Raw genomic sequence first — 23,298 nt, 5'->3', positions numbered from 1 at the left:
ATTATTAGTCGATAGGTGTTTCGAATCAATGTTGCTTGCTTTAATTTCAATCGATACATTTCAGGAATCGATTACCGACTCATTGAGATATCTGTCTAATTTAAAATATTTATCATTAATTGTCAAACGATGCCAAGCTCTATCTAGTTGAAAACTGATGCTAGATTTTATGGTTCAAAACAAAGTTTTGGGAGTATTTAAATTTGTAAATAAAATTTCATATATCACATGCCAAATTGAAATAGATGAAGGATCCAAACTTCGATGAATTGAACATTAGCAGAACAACACTAGCAGCTTAATCATGCGAAGAATTTCTGAATTTGTAATACGTAATAGTTGAAAAATTACTGCCAAAGATGCCATAAATATTTAACGGTTGCATTTACAGAAAGGTTTGAAAAAAGCGAGTTCTCTGTTCACACTTTTCGCGTCACTTTGTTGCTGAGTGAAAAATTAATGCTTTTAAAATCTCTAAAAAATTTCGACCTTTGTTAAGTAGAAGAGAAAATACAAATTAAGCTCTAGTGTTGTGCAATTGAAATCTTTTAATTAAAAATATCTCAATAGTTGAGCATTTTACAATAGAATTGTATTTTTTTTTTCATGTAAACGCGACATCTTCTTGCTTAATTTTAAAAGTAGTCAATATCTGTTGCACGTTATAACGTTCATTATTTCATAATAGTTTTCTTTTGCAACGTTTCTAACTTGACTCTACTCACGATATGACCTTAATCCGCTGACATACCACGACTAACATCGTCACCAAACTTTCCGGATCAAAACAAAATTATCACACATACGACAGATATTTCCACACCGAAGAAAAGCAAAACAAAATGAGATCCCTCAGCCTGGAATAGTATATCGGAATTCCAAAAAAGCCAAACAAAAATTATTGATACGAAGTAAGCAGCCAGTTAGAGTCGGATGAGTCTTCCATTGGTTGATGCAAAGCAATAAAGCCCACGAATGGAATTGGTTAATTGCTTAATACAAAGCAACAAAGCAATAAAAATCACATTTTGTAATCAGTAGGAAAAATTTCATCCCGTTGAATAGGTAGAAGTCGCAACGTTCTGCAAGCGCCAACTTACCATTCGAGGATACAGGTTGCCGGCTCGTGCAGCTGTGTCGTCTGAGAGCGCGCGAGAAGATCCGCCCTTCCGATTCCTGCGCTGGTTGTTGACACTCCGTAAATTGCGCGCCAGAGGACCTCCGGGATCGATCGAGGGGTGGCAGCACATGCACGCGCGGATCCCAGAACGTAGCGCGAAAGAAAGTTCAGGAGATTTCCGCGGGCGTCGCGCGAGGACGAAAAGTCTTGGATTTTGACGGACAGGTGGTGCTCGAGTGTGCCGTAATGGCGTGTGACGGATAGAGTTGACAACACACGGGGTGGTGTTTTGTCGCCGGAGGTGAAATCGCGAGTGGTGCGTTGAGTGAGGTTCGATATCGGGGCACGAGGTTTGCGCGATGACGGTCTCCGGGTCGCTGCCCACCTACCAGCGGTTCGTTAACGGCGTGCCGGTTCTCTCCTTCACCCGGCGCTCCTTCAGACCGCGGGAAAAGTACCTGATACTGCTCGTGTTTTTGACGTTTGGGGTCGTGTGCTTTGGCGCATTCTTCTTCCTCCCGGACTTCCGGAACGGGACCGGCGGCGCCGCCGTCAACAGCGTCTACAAGGTGTACCAGCACATGCAGAAGGCCGGACCGGAGCTCCTCATTCCGGCTCCACCGCACGCCGACGAATCCTCGCATCCAAACGCTATTCCCATCGTCAAACACGCTGAACCCGGACGTCTCGACATCCACGTTATCGAGGATAAGGAAAAGCTCCAGGTGAAGACCGACGACTCGACGCTGAAACGCGGAAACCGTGGCTCAAGCCGTCCCCCCCCCCCGCCCCCTTCCCTTTCAGATTTCAAAGTTCGAGAATCGAACGGGTTCAAGACCCTCGTTTGTTTGTTAGGCTGAAGTTGGCAACGTTATAGCGATGATTCACGTTTTGTAAATTTATATCGTTACTCCGCAATATCAGGAATATTTGAAATGCAGTAGAGCACAATCAGGGTAAAACATGTTTATATTTTGTTAAACTTGACTGTGTACTTCAAAATCATTGCGTCATTTCTGAGCAGTGAACTTTAGCCCGAATGTTTTATTCCGTTAACGTTATTAACTTCAGTCTCATGTTTTTTTTTCAACTAGTTATTCGACGATCCGACGCGATACCTAAAACTCCGAGAATCTTCTATAGAACGGCGAAAGAAAGAGAGATTCTTTCGAGCTATTCAAACTCGTTCACTGACATCACACCGCGAGTCGGACGAACGTGCCGATATGAATATACGGTTATTCGACGTGGACAAGTCACGCAAGCGGACGTGGGAATGTGTCGTAACCTTAGAGCATTACGTTATATATGCTCTAAGGTCGTAACGCCGAATTGACAAATCGTCCGTGTTTGACTTTAGGCGGTTGTGTCGAACGACGAGTCGTCTTGTCAAGCACCGCAAGTATTTTAGGGTTAACTCGTTCTCGCGGTACAAGCCACGATGTGTATCGATTTCACCATGGATTCGCATTCTACCGAGATACGTCATCGACCATCTCTCACAGATAATCGTAAACAAGAAGCATGATAACATCAATAACATTGAAAGCCAGCGATCGAGCCTCGCAGTGAAGTTGGTAGCGGGACGCGCACGCCTTTTTGTTTACTCGGGTGGGTAAACACGTGCTACAGTTTTGTCCCGTGGACTGCGAGCTGGCTGCAATCGTGCGGTGGAGCAAGCAACACGTACATACGTATCTGGCATCGACGAAAGTCTCTATGCATGTCCTACATGTATGTGTGTATCATAGATACGTATGACGCAGCAGGACGAGGTTTACGTGTTGCGTCCCGTTCGTTGGACGAAGTTATTCCTGCTTGTCGGTCGTCGGTTCGGGGCCGAAACTTTCGCGTCTAAAAGCCGGGACATTCGGTAAAAATTGTTATTTCGCGTATCTAGAAATGTCGGAAATGAAGCAAACCGTAATGAAATAAGACACACTGTTATTTTGAAATCTCAGTTTCGTTAAACGCATTGGAAACTTGAAAGTAACGAACTTCTTTTCAACGTTTCGAGAAGATAACGTTGACAACTTCAATCTCGTGGCTGTTATAATAGTCGGTAATTAAGGATCGAATGTACTGGTTATTTACGGGTCTGATCCGTGACCCTCACGTGACTCGCCGTGGTGTTCTGTATTTCGCAGATGTTTGTGTTGAATTTGCGACTTCGATATCGATCTTCAGCAGTCGAAAGTGATCTCGAGGTTTGGACTATGTGTACAATATTTACTAAACCTGTTTCATTCACCATCGGTTAGTATTCGTCCCCTGTTGTTATCTGTCGTGCGGGTTACCTGAACCATGAATATTTTCAATTTGTACCTCGTGATTTACGAGGAATCTTGATTGGTTTCATCTATTGCATTTCAATTTTTACCAATTTATTCCTTCAGTGGTTTCCATTCACGGTTTGATACTTTTTACTGATTTTCATATGACACAACGCGTTTATTTTCGTACGAATGAAAGTCGACGATATTTAGAGAATCAGAAATGTGATTCAGTCTTACAAGTACCTATGCGTTCACTTGTCGAGATGAAAAAGAGTCACGCACTGTGTAATCAAAGCAGATCATGTCGATTCAAGCATAATTATCGTATGTCGGCTTAAAATACTTTTGGCAAATTGAGCGAACATAGCGACGAGGCCGGATTTAAGGTGTGCGATTATTTTACGTATATTTGTAATAAGTGCCGATACGTTTGAACAGCTACACTTGTTATTATACGTATACAACCGGTTATGAAGTTGAATTCAAAATTTGACTGTAGGATTATCGTCATATGCAACGATTAATCATAAATACATTTTTTTTTTATCGGGAACAAATAATTTAGGAGATTTTAAATAGTTTTTCTTGCCTAAAATCCGTTACATGTAAGAAATTAAACGGCTTGAGTCACGGTTTTTTCGCGTTTTTCTTATTTTCTTTCTTTTTTGTTACTTAAATCTTCCCCGATACTGACGAATGTTGTGTAGGCAAAAATAAACGAGGAGTATCAGCACCAAAAAACTCTGGAAAAACCTGATATCGGCGGTGAATCTCGTGCGTATGTGACTAGTAGTGCTTCGCCGTTAATACCGGGGACAAATCGTCGAGTGGAAGATCCTCTCCTGGAAACTGTGCCTCCTGGACCAGCCGATAAGCTACCAGTCGTCGTCGGTGGCGAAGACAAGGATCCTGCAACCCGGCAGCGACGCGAGAAAGTTAAAGAGGTAAGATCATCGAGTCTTTCTGCACGATCATTTCTTCCCCCATCTCATGTATTATATCTTGTAGGGATGTATTTAAACGCTTTTTTCTCTCTCTCTTACTTACGAAAAACGATGATATTTTTTTTATGGTAAATACAACTTTGCGCAAAGCCAATTTTTCAGGTCAACTTTGAGTGATACTTGAGGAATTTGTTTTTGTTTTTTAGAAAAATATTTTATTTTATTTTATTTAATAAAATCTTGAAAAACGAGTGGCTATTCAGTAATCAGAGAAATTTCTGATCCTTTTTTGGTGTAGTATCAGCTCTCGAAATAATCGAGTTTTAAGTTTTTATAAATTTTTAGTTCATCCGTTCGGGTTCTCGAGATGTTTCAAAATTTTTTTTTCATTGACAAAAATTGAAAACTCGAATGTTTCGTAAACTAGATGATCGACAAACGAAAGGTTTTGTCAAGATATCTGGGATCACAAATTTCTCCGAGTCGGATGGTCCAATTAGGTACTTATGCAGATTCGAAAACCGAAAGAATTCAAAACTACGCAGATTGATATCAAACGCATTAAACGGGAAATTTAGTGAATCAAATAAGTGTGGGGGTCAAAATCCCGAAAGATCAAAAGTCAACCGGTCGAAAAACTGAAATTTTCAAGATAAAAATTCCAAAGCATCGAATGATCAGCGCACCGAAGTTGGGATTTTCGACAAATCACCCAATAGAATAACCGTTTTCCCGAAAGTTTATTTAACCGGAAGCTCTCTTATCTGAAAAAGTATTTTCTGAACAATCGGCATTCCGAATGACCAGAGCACAGAATGTGAAGATACAGAAAAATGAAAGTACCGAAATTAAAAATTGAGAGCTGCTGATACTTCGAACAGCCGCAAAACCGAAGAAATTAGTTGTCGACGATCAAAGTTCGGAAAGGAACAAAATTACCATCCGCAAAATGCAGAAGGGCTTGTAGGACTTGTACAGACCAAAATTAATTGAATTAGAAGAAATATCGCGTAGAAGAAACGTATTGAATATGAGTTTAGTAATAAATTTGATGAGAGTGAAGTTGGTAACGTTACTGTAACAATGAATGTTTAGGAAAAATAGCTACATCGCAACTTTAATACCGTCTGAAATTCGATAAATCACGACAGACAAAACATACTCATATTTTTGAAAGCCAACGCCTTGAAAGTCATTCGGATATTGCACAGTAACGATTTTTTCTCTGATATTTCGTTACGTTAACGTTACCAACATCAGCCTCGTTAAATATTTAAAATTACACGTGAACTTGTTTCATCGCATTGTCGAGTATTATGTAATTCCGTCCGATGGTAATTGCGACGTAAGGAACCTGAAAGCAATTAAAAAAAGGAACATTACAAGGCAAGGACGCAGGAAGAGACGCGATGATGTAGGCATATTTGTTGTCGCCTGAAAGTATCAAATATTTGTTTTCCAAGGCGGAGTCTCTTGAGTGAAACGCTTATACCGTCTATTAGACGACGTTGTTTTAACTTGGACATCGCGTGGCTGTTAGACATCGACGTTCATTCCTTCTTATCTTTCCGTTCGTTGGTTCGAAAGTCTCTCGATAAATATTCGGTGATATAATATCCCAGTACGTGTTCCGACCTCGTGGATACACGTGCGTACACATATTATACACGTATTATACAATGCGCGGAACTTTTGGTGTGGTCCATCACGGGTCGTTGAACTTGACAGAATTTCTCATTACGAAAACCGGCAGGTACTTTGCGGTGGCTACCCAGCGACGTGGCGCATCTTCTTACCGAATTCAATGATCATCTGCGAAGTTTTACATCTCTGATAAGCGGATTTATATGTAATACAGAATATTAGATTTCAAGCGGGTGTATTACAACGGACAAAAATCATCATTTTCTACCAATGAGAGAGATGAGGTTGAAGTTGGTATCGGTTCCTAAACGATCCATGCTTGTGAGAATCGTTACTCAGCAACCCTAGGATGGTCTGAAATTCACCTAGTCAATTATAACAAAGAAAACATGTTCGTAGTTTGAAAATCCAACTCGTCGGAAGTCGTTCCAAAACGGTATAACGATTTATTCCATTATGTTTTATTACGTTTTCGTAAACTTAACTAACTTCAACGTGGTTGAGTTAGAATATTCCGTAATTTGTTTTCATTCAACTGTTATGCGAGCATTTTACCGATCGTATCATTTTGACTATTGTAACAATATTGACAACATTGCAATGGAACGATAATATCTGCAAAGGCACGCTGATTTGGAAGTGAAGACAGAGAAGAAGATCCGCGAGATACGGGACGCAAATCTGCGTATCGTTATATACCTATACTGCAACATTTCGTGAGCCAGACGAGCAGTATGAAAAGGGAGGTTAAATTGAAAGAAAATACATTTCCCCAGTGTCGATTTTGCGATTGAAACCTACGTACCACCCGGCTTGCATGCCGATCCAGCAGCCTTGGTACACCTTCGCAAAGGCGGAATAATGGATCAATTTGTCGTTATTCCTCTTGCGTTTGTCTTCCTTCTTCCTTTCTTCTCCTCTTATCGCTTTGCCCGTTCCCCGCACGTTTTCCTCTCTTTCAAGCGCCTCCTTTATCTCTTCTCTCGTACTTTCTCGCTGCTGAAAATGAAATTCCGTGGTATGTGGCGTGTAACGGCATAATATATTATGGCTACGAGCAGAGACGAGATATTTTATTGTAAGTATTAAATTTTCGGATTAACCGTTACAATGTCATGGTAAGACTTTGCCCTACCGCCGCTGTGCACAGCTGCGTATGTTGGTTGGTTGCTCCACGGGGTTGTTGGCAAAAGTCACAAATGTCGTCTGAACGCGACATGTGCCAAATATATCATGTAGCTTATTGCTGCTGCTGCTGCTGTGCTTCGCTGCAGGTTTCGACCCTCTGCTGCTCTCGGCAGAGCAGCCAAATCCTCGAATTTTCTTTTTTCAAATCCTTAAAAACAATTGTACCTCTCGAATTTTATCAATTGCTAGGTTCGGGTTGTTTTTCCTAGTAATGATTTTCACGTTATTTTCACGTGAATATTTCTGTAAACAGCAACAAGACGAAAAAAACTCCTTTTAATGTAAATCAACTTTTTATTATGTGATCTTCTCATCTCTTCGCGGTCACACTTGGTCGTATTTGACCCCAGCAACCATGCATTTCTTATGGGACGACAAATAAGTGCAACCGCGAAAGGTTAAATTGTGACATTCTGCTGTCACGGATGTTTTCGGTCCAGTCTAATTGATTCCAAATTCTGTAGGAAATAGAATAAGAAGTACAAAAGAATAGAAATAAAATTTTCAGGTGAATAATAGTTGATTATAAAATCAAAATCGACTTTTAAAATTTTCCAATATCATTCATTGCCGAATTCGTTTCTGTATAATGTTATAATATGCTAACGTAATATTTACTTTGGATCGTATATCCCACAGGATAACGGAACTATATTTTAATGCTCATTATATACGCAGACTTCTTCCATTCGTATTTCATGTTTTATCATCTCTTATTTGATATTAAATTTCGCAAGACAAAGTTCAGAGGTTACGTTCTTCATTATTATTCCAGCGTGGTTGCATGATATTATTTTGTCCGTGTGTGCGTGAAGTTATACATATTCACAGCGTACAGATTCGTGGTAGATTTTATACGCGTATAAAATTTACCGTGATGAGGCGAACGTACAGTATAACCATAAACCAATTTACCTGATACAAGTATATGTAGATATACAACAAATGCATGTGTCTATATTGTATATTTGCGTGTGCATATAACCTTTATGCACACAAACGTGTGTGTATAAATCTAGCGTGTATATATCGACGGGCCCGCTTCGGCACACTTGGCGTTAATATCATATTTTCAAACGGTCGATTACGTTTTTACATTGCGATTAAGTAATTGAATCGCCTCGACGGATCGTTAACCTTTTGTCGATTTGACGGGAAACACGTCGGATGTTAAACGACGTTTTTTTCTTCTTCTTCACTTTTTATTCTGAATATTGTTGTTCAAATTCATTCATTTTCTTTTGTACTTTAACACTACACATTTATGCATAGAAGCTTCTAGATTACGGGGAGAATTATATATAACACATATTGTAACGGACTGGGCGTTACAGAATAAATAGAACAGGTTCGTGAGCTCATGAAGCGAACAAACAGGCAGGAAAATTATAAGATGAGGAGAAATGCTTTAATGGCAATGCGTGTTTACAGTTTAAAGTCTGGAACGGACTGTTTTTACAATACACTGAGAAAAATTTCATTTGTCATAGTAACTGAAAAAATTCAGTAAAACAGGTATCGTTAAAAAACTGTTTAAAATATTGTTGAAATTACGAAAAACGAGGTACGCGTAACCATTCTGCGCCATTGTCGATCCTTTTTTGTTAATTGCAACGCAAAATCAGTTTGTTCGGCTTACTCTACTTTTTTAGTTGAATAAGGCTTCAACGTCAATTTATCGTTGCACAAGCATTAAATTTTCGCAACAGTTACAAGAAAATATATTAACAGTGATCGTAATGAGAAAGAATAGTAACGGATACTAGACTTTCCGGTAACAGCTAGAAGACTAATTTTCATTTTGTACCTAGAACTATATTTTTCGATTGTAATAAATAATGAAAACAGTCAAGGACTGAGCGGTAACTGAAACTAAAAATTTCTCTCAGTGTAATGATGGTCGGTGCGGCAACCTTACTTTTATTTTAACACGTGAATGCTTTATGCATCTTTTATCTACGATGATTACTAGATCATTAGAAGGAAAGGAAAACGGGTGATTTCACCCTTTGTAACAATATGCGTATGATAGAGGTGATTTTTATCATGCTTATAAAAAGGTTGTATGACCGTAATTTTTTTTTTTTTGTTTATCCATAATTATCTATAACCCCAAATGTTATAATTTTTAAACGAATAAATCGAAACAAAATCATGTGAAAATTCAGACCTCTGTCGCGTACGTGTTTAAAATTTTCTCACCGTGAAAAGGTGATCGAATCATGTGTATGAGACGAAATTTATCGGAAGTAACGTCGACGTTTCCGATTCACCTCTGTTCCGCGGCATTGCACGTAATTCCACAAATATATGTAAAATGAATGGCGGATTACGACGAGGAGTGATTTAAAAAAACGGCAACGTTATCTTTTCTCTCCTACAGCGCGAGTTTCGCGAATCTGCGTTATTAATACCGCGTCGGTAAAATAATAAGCTTACCTTCCGAAGAACCGGGGGAGACGACGACGATGCATCGCAGGGGGGAGATGAAGATCATCTCGTTCGCCAGCCGAGTCCGCGATCTTATGGCGGTTGCCATTGCGTGCGTGTACGCGGCGAATCGCTTCAGGGTCCCTCGCAGCATCAGCGGAATCCGAGGACGACAAGGGGCGAGGTGCGCTTTTACTCATTTGGCCAATTCGTTTCGGTGGAGAACACACGTATGTAACCTACGTACGTATCGTAACCCTGCCTTTCTTCATCGTCGACGCCGGGTCGATGATCCTTTGAAGTGTGTGCATGCCCGGCTTTCGATCTTTATTATACCTGTGCGATTTCAACGCTGATTTCACTCTCCATCGTCACGCAGCCCGATGCCGACGAGCAGCCTGGAGGTAGGATCATTCTTGGTGCCCGGATTGAGTAACGAGGAAATGGAGAAGGGATTGCGCGAGTTTCGTTGAAACACCGTTGCAGGCTTTGTACGCGTTAAGGGATCGTCTCAGTGTGACCCTCCGAAAAATCACTGATTTTCGCGAATTTTTTTTTCAATGTTCAAATAAACTAATCGGTCCGGTTTTTTTTTATAAATAAATACGTTTATGGAAAAATACAAAATGATTTTATTAAAGTTTATTCATTGAGTGCATCATTGTTGTATGAATTGTTGTAATTTCACGTGAAAAAAAAAGGTGCTGCACGGTTTCCACGATGACGGCCGCAATTTTGATCTGAAAAAAAAATTTCAAAAAGATTATTGATCTGTAGGAAAGTCGCTATCGCGCTATGGAGGGGTTTTTTTTTTTTTTCAAATTTGACAAAATGGCAGCGGTTTGAACAAAAAGTGTCGAATGTGGCCCTTTTTTTCGACAGTTTTTCGTAAAAAAAAATAGGAAGTTTTCAAAAAAAAAAAAAAGCTTCCATAGCGCGATAAAGAATGACGTTTAAAATGTTCTCCCGAAATTGGAACTAGATATCTTTAAAACTCTTCCTTTGAGAGTGGAAACCGTTTTGAAAAACACCATTCTGAGAAAAACGCGTTTAAAGATTGAAGTTGGAAAAGTTTATATAAATCGTTTACTTACGATCAATCGGCGATGCCAGGTCTTGATTTTTTTCTTGGGGGTTTCTCTCGTACGTCTATTCGTGGTGGATGTCAAAAACGAACTGAAATGCTTGGACAGTTTATTCTGCAAGGTTATAGAACCTAAGCACCTTAGTACACGCGCAGGTAGAAAAACCGTTCCCTTTCTACAAGAAACGCTGTAGCGACCGTAATAATTTGAATTTCGATTTAAAAATTTGAGAGAATGTTTAGAACAGTGTATACTATACGATAATGCAAAAAAAAAAAAAAAACAATTTTTTGAAAATTTCACACTGAGACGATCCCTTAATAGATGTACAAGGAGATTCGAGTCCTGAATTCAGATCCTATAACGACACAGTTACCGACACTTTGGCTCAGTTTTTCAGAAGAAGTAAACCTGTAGACAAAAGTATTCGGAACTAGAATAGAATATGGGAAAGAAGTCGCGGATAAGTTTTCCGGTAAATCGATCATATTTTTTTGGCGACAAAAATCGCCATTTCGTTGCATGAGAATTGCATAGTTCTAACTGCGAAATCTATGCTATATTATTGTTTAAAAAATAAAGAAACAAATAAATAAGACAATAGATTTTTGAATCTTTAAGGCCTGAAATAACTTGACCGATATATGTATTTAAATCCGGTAGGTGAATTCTGCGTAAACACACTGCGTTGCAGTCTTGAATTGAATTTTTCATACCATTGAGCAATCATCAACCGAGTCATTAGCGTCGTTTCGAACGTCCCAAGTGTCGTGTCCGTGTGATTGACACTCACTCGCCGCAGCGTGTGCTTCTGGGTTTCAATTCTCGTTTTATTTGGATAACTTTTAACCCTGTTTATGGTGCCCGCATTAAATCGTCGTCGACGAATTTCACTCGCTGCTTCGCTTTTTCACCCTCATCTCCGGTACTTATTCACTTTGGTTTTCGCTATCCTAGAAACCTGAAGAAGACTTGTTCCATCGGAAGTGTTATACACGCATTAAATATTTATCACGGTAGCATGAAATATAGTCGAGAGAAAAATTGTAAAGCAGAAAATTCTCACATCAGTTCGATTTGATTAAAAATTGTATCGACCGATGGCATTTCCGAAAACGATGCATTGTAATTTCAATTTAAAACAAAGGGCACTCTTCGAAAAAATGATTGAGAATTATCCAACGTGGATAGATTACGTCGCGATACATTAACAAATGTAACGTATATAACTTTCCCTCCCGTCTGCGGAACATTTTGAAATTCAGGTCATTCACGCGGAGCTGGTTTCACAATCAGACAAAGTTCTAATCAACAGGGAAGCCGGAGAGGGGGTGAATCCCGGGTTATGATATCGCATCGGTAGGCAGGCAGGCAGACAGACGGACGTCTTTGCAGATAGCGTTTAAATGTGTGGGTATAACGCGCGCCGCCCACGAGATGAGAGGAGAGCAGCAGCCGCCGCTCTCCTCCTCATTCAGGGACGATAATATGTCACTGATTTACTCTTATCAGTAAAACCGGCACAATTCTATGGATGGTTGGACTGGATATATCTACTCCCCGCCCATAGTATTATAATAGTCTTTACAGACAATGAATTCACCGCCCAACTCTGTGCAGGTTATAATATAGACTTGTGTGTGTGTGTGTGTGTGTGTGTGTGTGTGCATAATCCTCACACGGAGTGGAACCATTATTTGAAGTTGCTTCAGACTCTGATACAGATTATATAACCCATGCTTTCGAAAACTTTTCAAGCTGTAATGGTATTAAAAAAGTTTCCGGGACGCGAAATTGATGGTTTGAAAGGTGCTATTCGTGGATAATGGCTTGGCTTTTATTTTTATAACTAAGAGCGCTTCGGTGGTACCAAGATGAATTTTTCTAGTTGTAAAAACAACGTTGGTGTGTAAATTTCAACATCTTGTATTAAAAAATTTCAGTACCCTATACTCCGATGGATATAGTGTATGTTGCAGATATGCCAGTTGCTCACTGAACGTGGATCCAAGTAATTTTCAGAATGCAATTTCTTTTCCATTGATTTTCGATTATTCCAAACTAGCGCGAAAACGAAATTTCATGATTTGCAATCGGGTCAAATTTGTTACCCATTCTTCTTTCACGTTGATCAAGTTCAAATTATTTCAAATTCATTTTCTCCAATGCCATCGTTTGAAAATCATTTCTTATGCCATGTACGATGTTTCCTGCAATTGATTCCAAACTATTTTCGAACGAATGAATAATAACAAAGTCAAATTATAATTAAGATACGACATTACAGAAGGGGGACACATTATTCCCATTGAAAAAGGTCTTGAGATCTTTGGAATTCTACCACTTGAAAGAATCCCCCGTTTAAACCATCAATTTGACGCGAAATTTCGCGCAAGGTATCAACTGAATTCTCAAACGCGTTAAATGCCTCTTTCCCAGTATGTATACATATTTGTATAACATTGCAATGAAGTTGCGTTCATGCTCCTTTATACATTTCATGTATTCACAGTGGTGATTTTCAGCCGCCTAGCAAACAAGTTGTTAATCGGTAAATGCGCCTGACAATGCGCGTAGTTGTAGTTTTGGTTTTCAGTACGAGTGGAGCGAAACGAACCTCCGATTGTCCCGCGGCGATGACGCGGAATTTGCACAATAGTTGGCAAACGAATCGCAATGAGTTTGGCAAGCACAAATCGCACGATTCTGTTGTGCGAAAATCCCTGCGGGACTTTAACGTAATTATTAATACTATTATTACAGTATTATCACCGAGTAGAAGGATTCACAGTTTCGTCTGTTGTCTCCTGAAAATTTGCGGCTGGAATATGTGAATTTGCGTGAATTATACTTAACGATGGAGAAAATCTATTGATTCGGAAATTATCGTCTCTTTCGGTACTTTTGCATTTTCGCGTTTTCACAAAGTTTGGCTTGCTGATTGAAAACAGCAAGGGAAGGTTGTTGTATCAGGGTGTTTCAAGAAAAAGATTATTTCCGTTATTCCACCGTTAGTACCCTTTAAAAGCCTGATTTACAATCTACATGAATTTGTTTTTAGACTATTTATATATTTATAACTATCTCTTCAATACTCATTGAAATATTCCTGCCAAAAAACTACGAGTAATGCGGCGCAAAGTTCCAAACCGACAAAAATTTAGATCGATGATTATATGTAGAATTCCATGCATCACTCGCATAGCCGAAATCGTAATGGAGATTGACCGTGAAATTTGACAGCAGGTAGAATAGGAAATGAAAGTAAATCTGGGTTCTGCTCATTGTGAAAATTTCTACCTTGACTTTGAACAACGTTCAACTGCTCGAGGTATGAAATTCCGAAACTTCGATCGGTTTTCAACGTAATCAGGAAACGTTTGACTAGCACGTTTCCCCGTCTTTTGATCCTTGACGGCGATTGCCAAACTCAGTTCTCGGCGCAAGGGTCGCGCTTTTTGCGGTGAAATGTTCAGACAGTGTCCCGTAGGTGTTACAGTATCGGCAGCGCGTCACTTTGGCGTCTTGCCACGTATCAAATCTCCATCTCGATCCTTCTCTCTCTCTCCCTCTCTCTCTCCCTTTCTCTCATGATTTATGCGTGCCGCGGTGTGACACTGACGCACAATTTCCACCCCACCGAAGGGCGGCGAGCCCTTCTTACTCAACGGGGATCAACCGCCGGGTGTAACTTTCCCACGGCACCCTTCTTCCTACACCACTCCGATCATCGCTTCTACCTTGGGTACACAACATCCCGTGCACAACACTTGCACTGTATCTCGGTGTGGGTGCAGGACAGAGGATATGAGGACTCGATATGAGTCACGAGATGGTGGACTGTAAGGTTGGTTCGTATTGCATACTTAGATGTTTTATTTACAAGAGAAAACTTCCCTTTTGCCGTTACCAAGGATGAGGATGAGAGAGTCGAGGTTCGGCTCTAGTAGTTACACTTTTCAACTTCGAATGTCGAAGGTGAAAAGACGCTTTAGATGAGCTTTCACTTTGATCACTTGCTGTGGTCTTTGATTATCCAATTCTGATCTCGGGTTATGCGACCAGTTATGGAGATGCAGTTGAAGACAATTCTGTGAAATCGTGTACTTGAAGATGCGATCGATGAACCTTTGTGAACAACTTGATGAAGCTATTACTAACAAGTTTTAGTAACAAACTCCCGAGGAGAGAATGAAATATCAGGCTGAAGTTAGTAATGTTGAGGTAACGAAACCTCAGGTTAAAAAATCGATATTGTTGAGCAATTTAAAAATGACTTTCACGGAGTTTACTTTTAAAAATTAAAGTATATTTTGTTTATAGTCGTTGGTTAAATCTCGGACATTCCTAAAGATGTAAAATAGCGATTTTTCTTCTTCATCCTCGTAATGAAATCTGGTTAGCTACCTGAGAGTGCAAAGTGGTGGAATTATTGCTGAAGCATTGATGTATACCTTGGTTATTGGAACTCCTTCCGATCAGTCTTGATCGATTGAAATTTCAGGCAGGTGAGAAGTTGGTTCAACGAAGGTCGATGGTGGATGTTTTATAAATTTAACTACCGAAGCATTTAAAGGAATCGATCGCGTTCCGACGAGTGCTTCAGAGTTACACATCGTGATGTGAGCCGCAGCCTTAATAGAATATTTGACAGAACTTTGTACATGGTTATGATTTGGAAATTCGGCGTGTGTTAAGGAATTCAGTTCTTGTGAATTCGAAGCGCTTCTCCGTACAGTGAATAAATGTTTTTTTATTCCGCAATGCTGATCGTTATTTGTTGCGTTACTAATGGTTCCAACTGGCGTGAACACGCACTTATTCACACGTATATGTATACGTTTCGTATTCACGAGGCGAGGAAATCAGCCACGTCCATAAACAGTAGCTGTAACCACTTCCTACTATACCGCCTACGCTCAGCAAAATCATTACATAGGCATGTATGAGGCGTTCTCTGCCAACTCGGCCACTCTTCCAATTTTCTTCATATTTGGCCAGTTTGTTGTACTACACAAAATTCTTATTACACGACGTTATAAAATGATGACATTTACGTGAAAATGCATTAGGTCGTTGTTGATTGACGTCTTCCAAAACTGCGATAGGTAAAAATATAGATTATATATCACTATTTTCTTACAAAACTTATCATGCTGCAATGCAGGATATGCCGTGCTGTTAATTACTTACGTGAATCTCGCCTCCGACATTGAAATAAAATTTTTTTGTCGACTGCACTCGTTTGTACACGGTTTGTACCTATTTGTGCCATTTTTAGTTTAACACGCTTAGCTGCTGAGGTGGGCCTAGCTTTAGCTTCATGTTTGGGTTAGGCGTTGATAAGTCATTCAGGACATCTTTTTTTATACCTATATGTTGTTGACAATTTATTATGACGCATGGCAAAAGTGTCGAGGTGATGGGAACCGAGGGATAAATGAACTTGTTCTTTTGCATGAGGACCAAACAACGTTGCACAACAATTTATTATTCATTCGTTACTTCAATCTTCACGTTTTACATTCAACAAAGATGATAATAATATGTACCCTTAGCCTGAATTGCACTGAAGTGATCAACATCCCATAAGGATTACAATAAAATGCAAAAAAATTGCCAATGTGAAGTAAATTACTGGATGTGCATTCCAGAATTTTTATGATCAAGTGCGCGACCGAAGAAATGCAACGCACTGATTATAACGGCACCTTAGCTTTCAGCTCATCCCAAAACTGTAGACGTTCTTTGAAATAGGGATATTCAACGGTGAGTCCGAGATTGGATTTATTTCCGATGTGAAGATTCTTGGCCTTCGTGATTGAAAATGGTTCCCATTTCGTGTTGTTACCAAAAGCCGGACTCGTGGGTGTTCTGGAAACATGTTATTGACTTGAAGTTTTAAAATGAATGCTAGTAAAAAGTCCACTCTCATGTTTAATACCCAAACCAGCTCACCCATGGGTAGCGAAAGACGTCCACAATTCCACCATAACGTTCACCATTTCATAATCTTTCTTGCTTCGAGTTTCGTTGTGACCCCAAAATCTTTCCTTTTGGAAATTTTGGGGATTTGGGAATAGGTATAGTAGTTCCTCACCATGTGGCACGCCGCAATAAGACTTAGTACCGCCATACGCGTACGAAAAGCTTAATGCACCACGGTAATCGAATGTGTAAAAATATTGTGGATTCACAGCCGTTGCAAACTGCTGTCGGAGTGCGTCGTAAGCCGGGTAGTTGAAATAAACGTCACTCACAAGGACTGTTAGTTTTGCCAGTATCTGCCACATAACAGAATTATAATTTGTTGCCATTCAAAACTTTGTTGCAATTGAAATATCCATACTACCCACCACGTTTTTGTCGGCTTCAAAATTTTTGAAGTAGTACGACTTGATGTCTTCAACCCAAGCGGTTCCCGAACCCGGTAAATACTTCCAGTTTAAAAAAATAGGTAAGATGCTGTCGAAGTTTTCCAGAAAGTAATCAACCAGTGTCTCATTTTCATAAAAAGCTGAAAACAATGTAAAAAGAAGTTTGATAGTAGGTTGAAAAACGAAACAGACCCTACGATCACTCTTAATTGGATATAAAAGTTGCAAAAGCATGCCACGATAGTTGCTGCAATTTTTCGAGTTATTGCCAAATGAAAAACATAAAAAAAAAAAAAAACCCAAGCTTTTCTGTACGTGTTACGAGAAATCACGTCGAGTTCTCGGATGGAAGTTGCATGAGACTTGAAAATCGACACATGGTTTAAAAAGTACGTAATGAGTAATTCATGAATACTCACATAAAGATTTTTTTGAATTAAATCAACTCACTTGGATAAAGTCAATCAAGTACCAATAATTTATGCGTTACGAATTGAGGTATTCAAATTTTCGAAAACAGTTAAGAATTCAAAACGATTACTTGGTAGCTAGTTGTACTTACGTATAGACATAGCTAATCCGTCATCTCGACAAACACCTGAAACCCAAGGCAAATCTCGAACCCGACCATTGCGAATCAAATTTTGGGGACTGTCAGTGAGAATGGCACCATCGATATTTGGTTCATCAGTTGGGCCCCACACGATTAACGGAAATGATTGCCAATCATAGAATTTCGGGTAAGAACCTAAAATATTCGAAACATCGACTGTCCGCAAGCATTCAATCAGAGGATCCGTTGATGTATTGAAACAGCCAACATATTTACCAAGGTCAAATGCTTGGCTAGCATATGGGCCGCTTGGTCTATAAGCCCATGCCGCAAGTGCGGATCCACTTTCCGTTATGTATCTGTGAAAGAGCCCTGCAGAAGTAGAAAATGGGTGGTTCGATATCCTTATGAGGAGCGTAAATGTATTACGTTTGAAAATGTATGAGTCAGACTTTATCGCGAAGGATATGGACCTTGACTCGTTATAATTTGACTCAAGACTCGTCGCAAGGAAACGAAACCTCACCGGAAGCACCTTTTGTATTTGAGTTTCGATTCAACTTGTTATTTACCAATCGTGATATCCATCATTGTCAGAAGATGAACCGAACCCGCGCCTGCACTTTGCCCGAACAGCGTGACCTGATCAGGATCGCCTCCAAAGTACTTGACATTACTTTGAACCCATTTCAGGGCTAGGATCTGGTCCTTCAAGCCCCAATTTCCGGAAGCTACCTTGTCGCCGGTGCTCAAATATCCTAATGGTCCTAGACGATAGTTCAAGGTTACGAGAATCACATCTTTGTCGAGGAGGAATTCTGGGCCATAAACCGATGAAGTATCGCTTCCAATGATGAATTCTCCACCGTGAAAGAACACCATCACTGGAAGTAGTCGCGAGATTGAATTTTTGGGAAGCTGAAAGCACAATCACCCCATTAAACTGACTCACCTCATTTATAGAGTTGATTTAAATAATATTTTCATCGTCCGAAGCAGTGAGCAACATTATTGCAAATCCATAATTACCTGTGGCGTGTATACATTCAGATACAAGCAATCCTCGTCCCCGTTTATTTTCTTGCTCAACAATGAGATCTGAGGGCATTCATTCGAATCTACAGTAGCGTTTCGAGTTCCTTTCCAACCATCAGCTGCCACTGGATTTGCGAATCTACGATGTAAAATGGACCAATCAATGTTACAAGTGCTATTGCGAAAATGGTGGAGTTGAGAAAGAATTCACTAATGCCAAATAGGACGCCGCCGGTGGATATACTAAAAATGGCTATGGAGATAGTTTAGTAGATTTGCTACTTTAATTTAGTCACGTTGAAGGCAATTAATTTGGACAACACGCAACATAAATTAAACACAATGTTAAGCTTGGGAATCTATTATCAGTTTATCTCTAAGTTACTTCGTTTTAGTGCTATCCAGGTGTATCCACTTTTTTTCAACGCCCTGTATTTATTATTAAACTTCACATATTCTACCAACCGGAGATTTCCAATCGGTGGTTGCGCGTAAGGAATTCCCAAGAAAGCTGACACACTTCGATTACTGTACGTCGTCAGTATTTTTCCTCGCAGGATTCCTTGACAAATTGTCACTTCAGGTTGATTATTTTTCACCGCTGAAGCACAGTTTAAAGAAAAGAAAATTGCCACGAATAGCGGCAGGACAAGGTCTTCTTTCAGGCAGCACGACAACATCGTCTTCTCGCGTTCTACTTCAACGCCGGTATACTCGAATCTAATGCAGAGAAAAATAGCTTGTCAATTCACGTCATGAACCAGATGCCGTCGGATTGACGCATCAAATTCAGATATTTCATCAATGTTAGGCTTCGAGCGCAATAATTGTCGGTATTGATTTCAAAAGGAGTAACGTTGTGTGCAAAGAAATCGAAACACACGCATTTTCTTCTTCTTCTTCCAAATGGCTATCGCCAAAAATGGTATTTGCCAAAGTACTCACGTTTTATTTTTGATTTATTGTGTTTGAAATTCAAGTAACTGTTTGATATTATTCGGTTTTACTCAACTCTATTAGCTTGAGCTTTATCTATGATTTATAAGCTTTGAACCGATTCGTTTCCGAAAGTACCACGTGGAAGGATTCAACCATGGATTACAAACAAGAAAATTGGATACTCACATTTATTTTAACTTCTGTCAGATTTTTCAGACGAATTATTATATTTGCGATAAAATTTGGAAGCTTTGGTTAATCTATTACGGTAAGCCACCGATGCTTCGGGGCTTTATTCCGTGTAGTCTGAAAATCGGACAGATACTGCAAAGATGGTTCCGACTCACCGGGATGTCTATTTAGCATTTTTCAAAATACACGTGTCAATATCAGATTCGCGCATATAAAATATGGTATGTAAATTATTGTTTAACGTAAATTTGCATTACATCCTGGCTTGAAGATATAGATATTTGCATTCTAATAATATTTATTCCTCTGAGCAAGAATTGGGCAACTGATGGAGCCTCAAAAGGTAGATTTTCTAATTGCCGGGTCAAAATACTCTGCATTTGTTTGTTTGTACGTCGTTGTTGAAAGATGGTAATGAATTAATATACCGACTATGAGAGAGCGCGGAATGAGTTTGGGTAAGTAGCAGTCCATCAGGGCGATATCTCGTCAAGTTTGAATACTCAGAATTTGTCTGCCAAGTAACTCGGGTTCTTTGCATCCAATTAATGCTATATGCGAGATAGTACTGAAGGGTTTATAATTTAATTATATATATATATATATATATATATTTGTCGAAATGAATTAATTTTCGGTGTGAATAATACCACGCGATAAGACAACAATTAGCTCAATTTCCAGCCCGATCGGATAACTTTTTTTTTGAGACTGGTACACTTGAGGAATTTTGATTCATACATAACCTGTATTTAACTTATATTATAAAATTAAATAAATGTGCTCTGTATTTTCAATTTAGAAAAAACATTTTGGCCATATTAACGCCGTCATTTTTTATTTTAAACCAAAATAAATTTATGTTCGAAACGTCCCCCTTCGAACCCTAAAAGTTTTATTATACTCAATAATCGATCGGAGTCGTATTTTCCGAGATGAGTCAGGTGTAAGATTAAAATGGGACACCCGGTAGAATGTAGAAACAAAGAGAATGCTATGGCATGTATATGAATACAAGACTCCTATTATACAGAAGTTCGTTTATCCGCCACGATCATCAGGGTAATGAATATTTGAAAACATCTGTAGTCACATTTATAATGTGATCATTGAATTCTGGAATAACCAGTTGGTAAAATAAAATAGCGTAAACCGGTTCTCTGGGGAAAACCAACGACCAATGTATCGTTAGAACTGGAAACGATGCGTCTTGTTCGTCAAAACATGTTGTTCTTCATTGAAACGTGAAACATTGAAAATAGTGGAAAATTTGGACATTGGGAAACCAGGCAAAAAAATGGTTGTATCGGGAAATGTATGAAAGGGAACTGAACGATAATGACAATAAAAATGATGCGTCAGATACACTGTTGAAATCTATATTAAATTTCACATCAGTGCACGCGAATTAAAGTTCAATTAATTATCGATTTAGGGAAAACAGGGACACCTGGAAAACCGCGAAATGTCAGGGAATTTCGAAAACAAGAATTTCACTTGAAATTTTGTTTCGTCAAACCACGTCATACATTCTATGTATATTATTTAATACCAAAACTTGTTTTGTTTTTTTCTTACGGAAAATTGCAGGCTGTTGTTTGTAAATTAATAGCCAGACAGTAAGTCAGTTACCAGATAATATTGAAGGTATTGATACTAATGTATAAAAAAATTGTCAATAATCAGCGGCATATTCCTTGAAAGCTTACTGGGATCCGTAAAACTCGGGGAATTTCAGATTTGAAAAAGCGAGCGAACCCCGAGTCCTATAATTTAGTTCGTCAATTTCACAAGACATTCTACAGTGAATGTGTTGTAATTTTTATACGATTTTTTTACACTGGCAGGGGCGCCCTTCCGATTTTACTTCTTCCAACTCGTATAAAGTTGGTGTATGAAATGAGAAGACGAGTCAAGTCTGTGAAATTATCAGAGCCCGCAACGGTGCGACCACTTCCGCCAATTATGACCCAAGTTTTTAGTTTTTAGTTTTTAGTGTTCAGAGGCTGCGTGCATTGTGTGTGGAGTGAGGTGCAGCATGCCGTTCTGCCGCTATTGTAATTTTATACCGTTCGCTTTATTTTTTCGTTTTTACTTTTTTACCCTGCATAGTTCCTTCCTGCGGTTCGCCATATTTCCGGTCACGTCCTGGCGCCGCCATCCAGCATCGCTCTGCTCCTGCAGGGCGTGTAATAAAAACAATTGAAAAACAAAACCGATTATTCAAAATTTAAATGATTTTTCTCCATAGCCAGTAGTATTATTTCCTCTTCTCTCTTTTTCGTTCGTCCGTTCAGCGCGTCGCTGGCAAATCTATTTAACATTCTGTCACTTCCGGAATCAAGTCGTGCGAAAAGCGTACATTTCTTCTTTTTCATCGTTTTCACCCGTTTTGTTCTTTCAATATCGACTTTTTATTTTCAAACCGCCCCCCACCCCACCCTTTATTTCCTGCCAGCGATAAAATTTGCGCTCCGTCTACCTATACTGTAGCTTGTACATACATATTCCGGTGCGTAAAATGATAAATTTGCAGGGAAAAAAAAAGGGATTGAAAGAATGCAGGGCGATTCGGAAATATCTGTAAATTTATGTAGTCGAATTCGTTCTGACTTACGTTCACATATGTATATATATACGACGATATTAAGACGCTTGTCCAGCTGCTGGAAGAATAAAAGCTACTGGTAATTTATCAATTTTCATCGATTAAGCGCTTATCGGGTGCTGAAATTGAACGAAAAATGGTTGAAATGAAAGAAATGACGAAACAAAGACTTGAAATGTACAATAAAATTCGATCCAGGCGAGTTTGATTTCAAACAAAACATCTCCTTAATCAAAAAAAAATTATATCTTTACGAATTTATTAAAAGACGGACTTCATTCTTGATCTGCATAATTTACTGTTTCACTTTCTTTCCCTCGATGATGTTATACGTATGTGTTATACGAGAAGTAGTTTCAATATTCTGGCAACGGTCGCATTTTGTTCATTTTTAAGTATCACTACACGCCAGTCAGTCAATAATATTCCAAATGATTCAAAGCACTTATTTTGTCATGATTTGTTAATCACATTCGAGTTTGCCCTTTAAAGTCGTAACATTTCAGTAAAAATTAACGTTCGAAACGACGAATTAGTCATAAATAATATTAAAATAACGCCAACGACAAAAATCAATTCATTCCTAGGACGATGATTTTTTTTTTTTATTTTCATTGCGTGTTTAGTGTAAAGCCATGGAAGGAATGATGCGTAATGTTATAGGCGCCTCGAGTTTGCATGGACCGTTATGAGAATACCTTCAAAAGGTTTTCTTCAAAGCTGTATTTCCATTCCATTTTTTTTTTTTTCTTTTTGTCGCCCTTTCTTTTCCCACTCATTTTACGAGTATCACGCGGAAAGAGAAAATCTACGCCATATAGTTGAACCTATTCAATATTTCTGCTTCGTCGGTATGAGTTTCTCCGCATTTGCACACTGCACGAACGCCGTTTTCATGTATGTTTAT

At 39.1% G+C, this 23,298-nt stretch overlaps 2 protein-coding genes across 5 annotated transcripts in view; one reads left to right on the top strand and one right to left on the bottom strand.

The window, feature by feature from the left end:
• Positions 1–23,298, top strand: part of LOC107226613 (mannosyl-oligosaccharide alpha-1,2-mannosidase IA) — a 277,631-nt gene that overhangs the window by 219 nt on the left and 254,114 nt on the right. The window contains exons 2-3 of one of the 2 annotated variants that reach the window (XM_046746418.1): positions 1,066–1,845; positions 4,104–4,340. In XM_046746418.1, coding sequence (XP_046602374.1) covers positions 1,480–1,845; positions 4,104–4,340 — 603 coding nt within the window. In that variant the 5' untranslated portion in view covers positions 1,066–1,479. Of the gene's footprint in view, positions 1–1,065; positions 1,846–3,093; positions 3,328–4,103; positions 4,341–23,298 lie in introns of those variants that run through there. The other variant, XM_046746419.1, reaches the window with a different exon arrangement.
• LOC107226608 (esterase E4-like) lies at positions 16,171–20,823 on the bottom strand. 3 transcript variants are annotated; one of them, XM_046746422.1, is made up of 8 exons: positions 20,815–20,823; positions 19,118–19,372; positions 18,647–18,791; positions 18,190–18,535; positions 17,627–17,989; positions 17,044–17,204; positions 16,646–16,971; positions 16,171–16,561 (listed from the first exon to the last, which is right to left on the bottom strand). In XM_046746422.1, the coding sequence occupies exons 2-8, from the start codon at positions 19,330–19,332 to the stop codon at positions 16,387–16,389; spliced, it is 1,731 nt and encodes a 576-aa protein (XP_046602378.1). In that variant the 5' UTR covers positions 19,333–19,372; positions 20,815–20,823; the 3' UTR covers positions 16,171–16,386. The 3 variants fall into 3 exon arrangements, with proteins under 3 accessions (XP_046602378.1, XP_046602377.1, XP_015522966.2); XM_046746421.1 differs by lacking the exon at positions 20,815–20,823 and adding an exon at positions 19,778–19,910; XM_015667480.2 differs by lacking the exon at positions 20,815–20,823 and adding an exon at positions 19,598–19,902.

The sequence above is a fragment of the Neodiprion lecontei genome, chromosome 1 (assembly GCF_021901455.1).
Source record: "Neodiprion lecontei isolate iyNeoLeco1 chromosome 1, iyNeoLeco1.1, whole genome shotgun sequence".
In the NCBI taxonomy this organism is placed as follows: Eukaryota; Metazoa; Arthropoda; class Insecta; order Hymenoptera; family Diprionidae; genus Neodiprion; species Neodiprion lecontei.
Note: the sequence above shows the minus strand (reverse complement) of the source record. Positions and strands in the feature narration are given on the sequence as shown.

Coding starts and splice junctions, on each gene's coding strand:
- LOC107226608 (XM_046746422.1), bottom strand. CDS start 19,332: ATGTTGTCGTGCTGCCTGAAAGAAGACCTTGTCCTGCCGCTATTCGTG. Junction 18,536..18,646: donor TGAATGTATACACGCCACAG/GTAATTATGGAT, acceptor TTGTGCTTTCAG/CTTCCCAAAAATTCAATCTC. Junction 17,205..17,626: donor CGGATTAGCTATGTCTATAC/GTAAGTACAACT, acceptor CATTGTTTTCAG/CTTTTTATGAAAATGAGACA.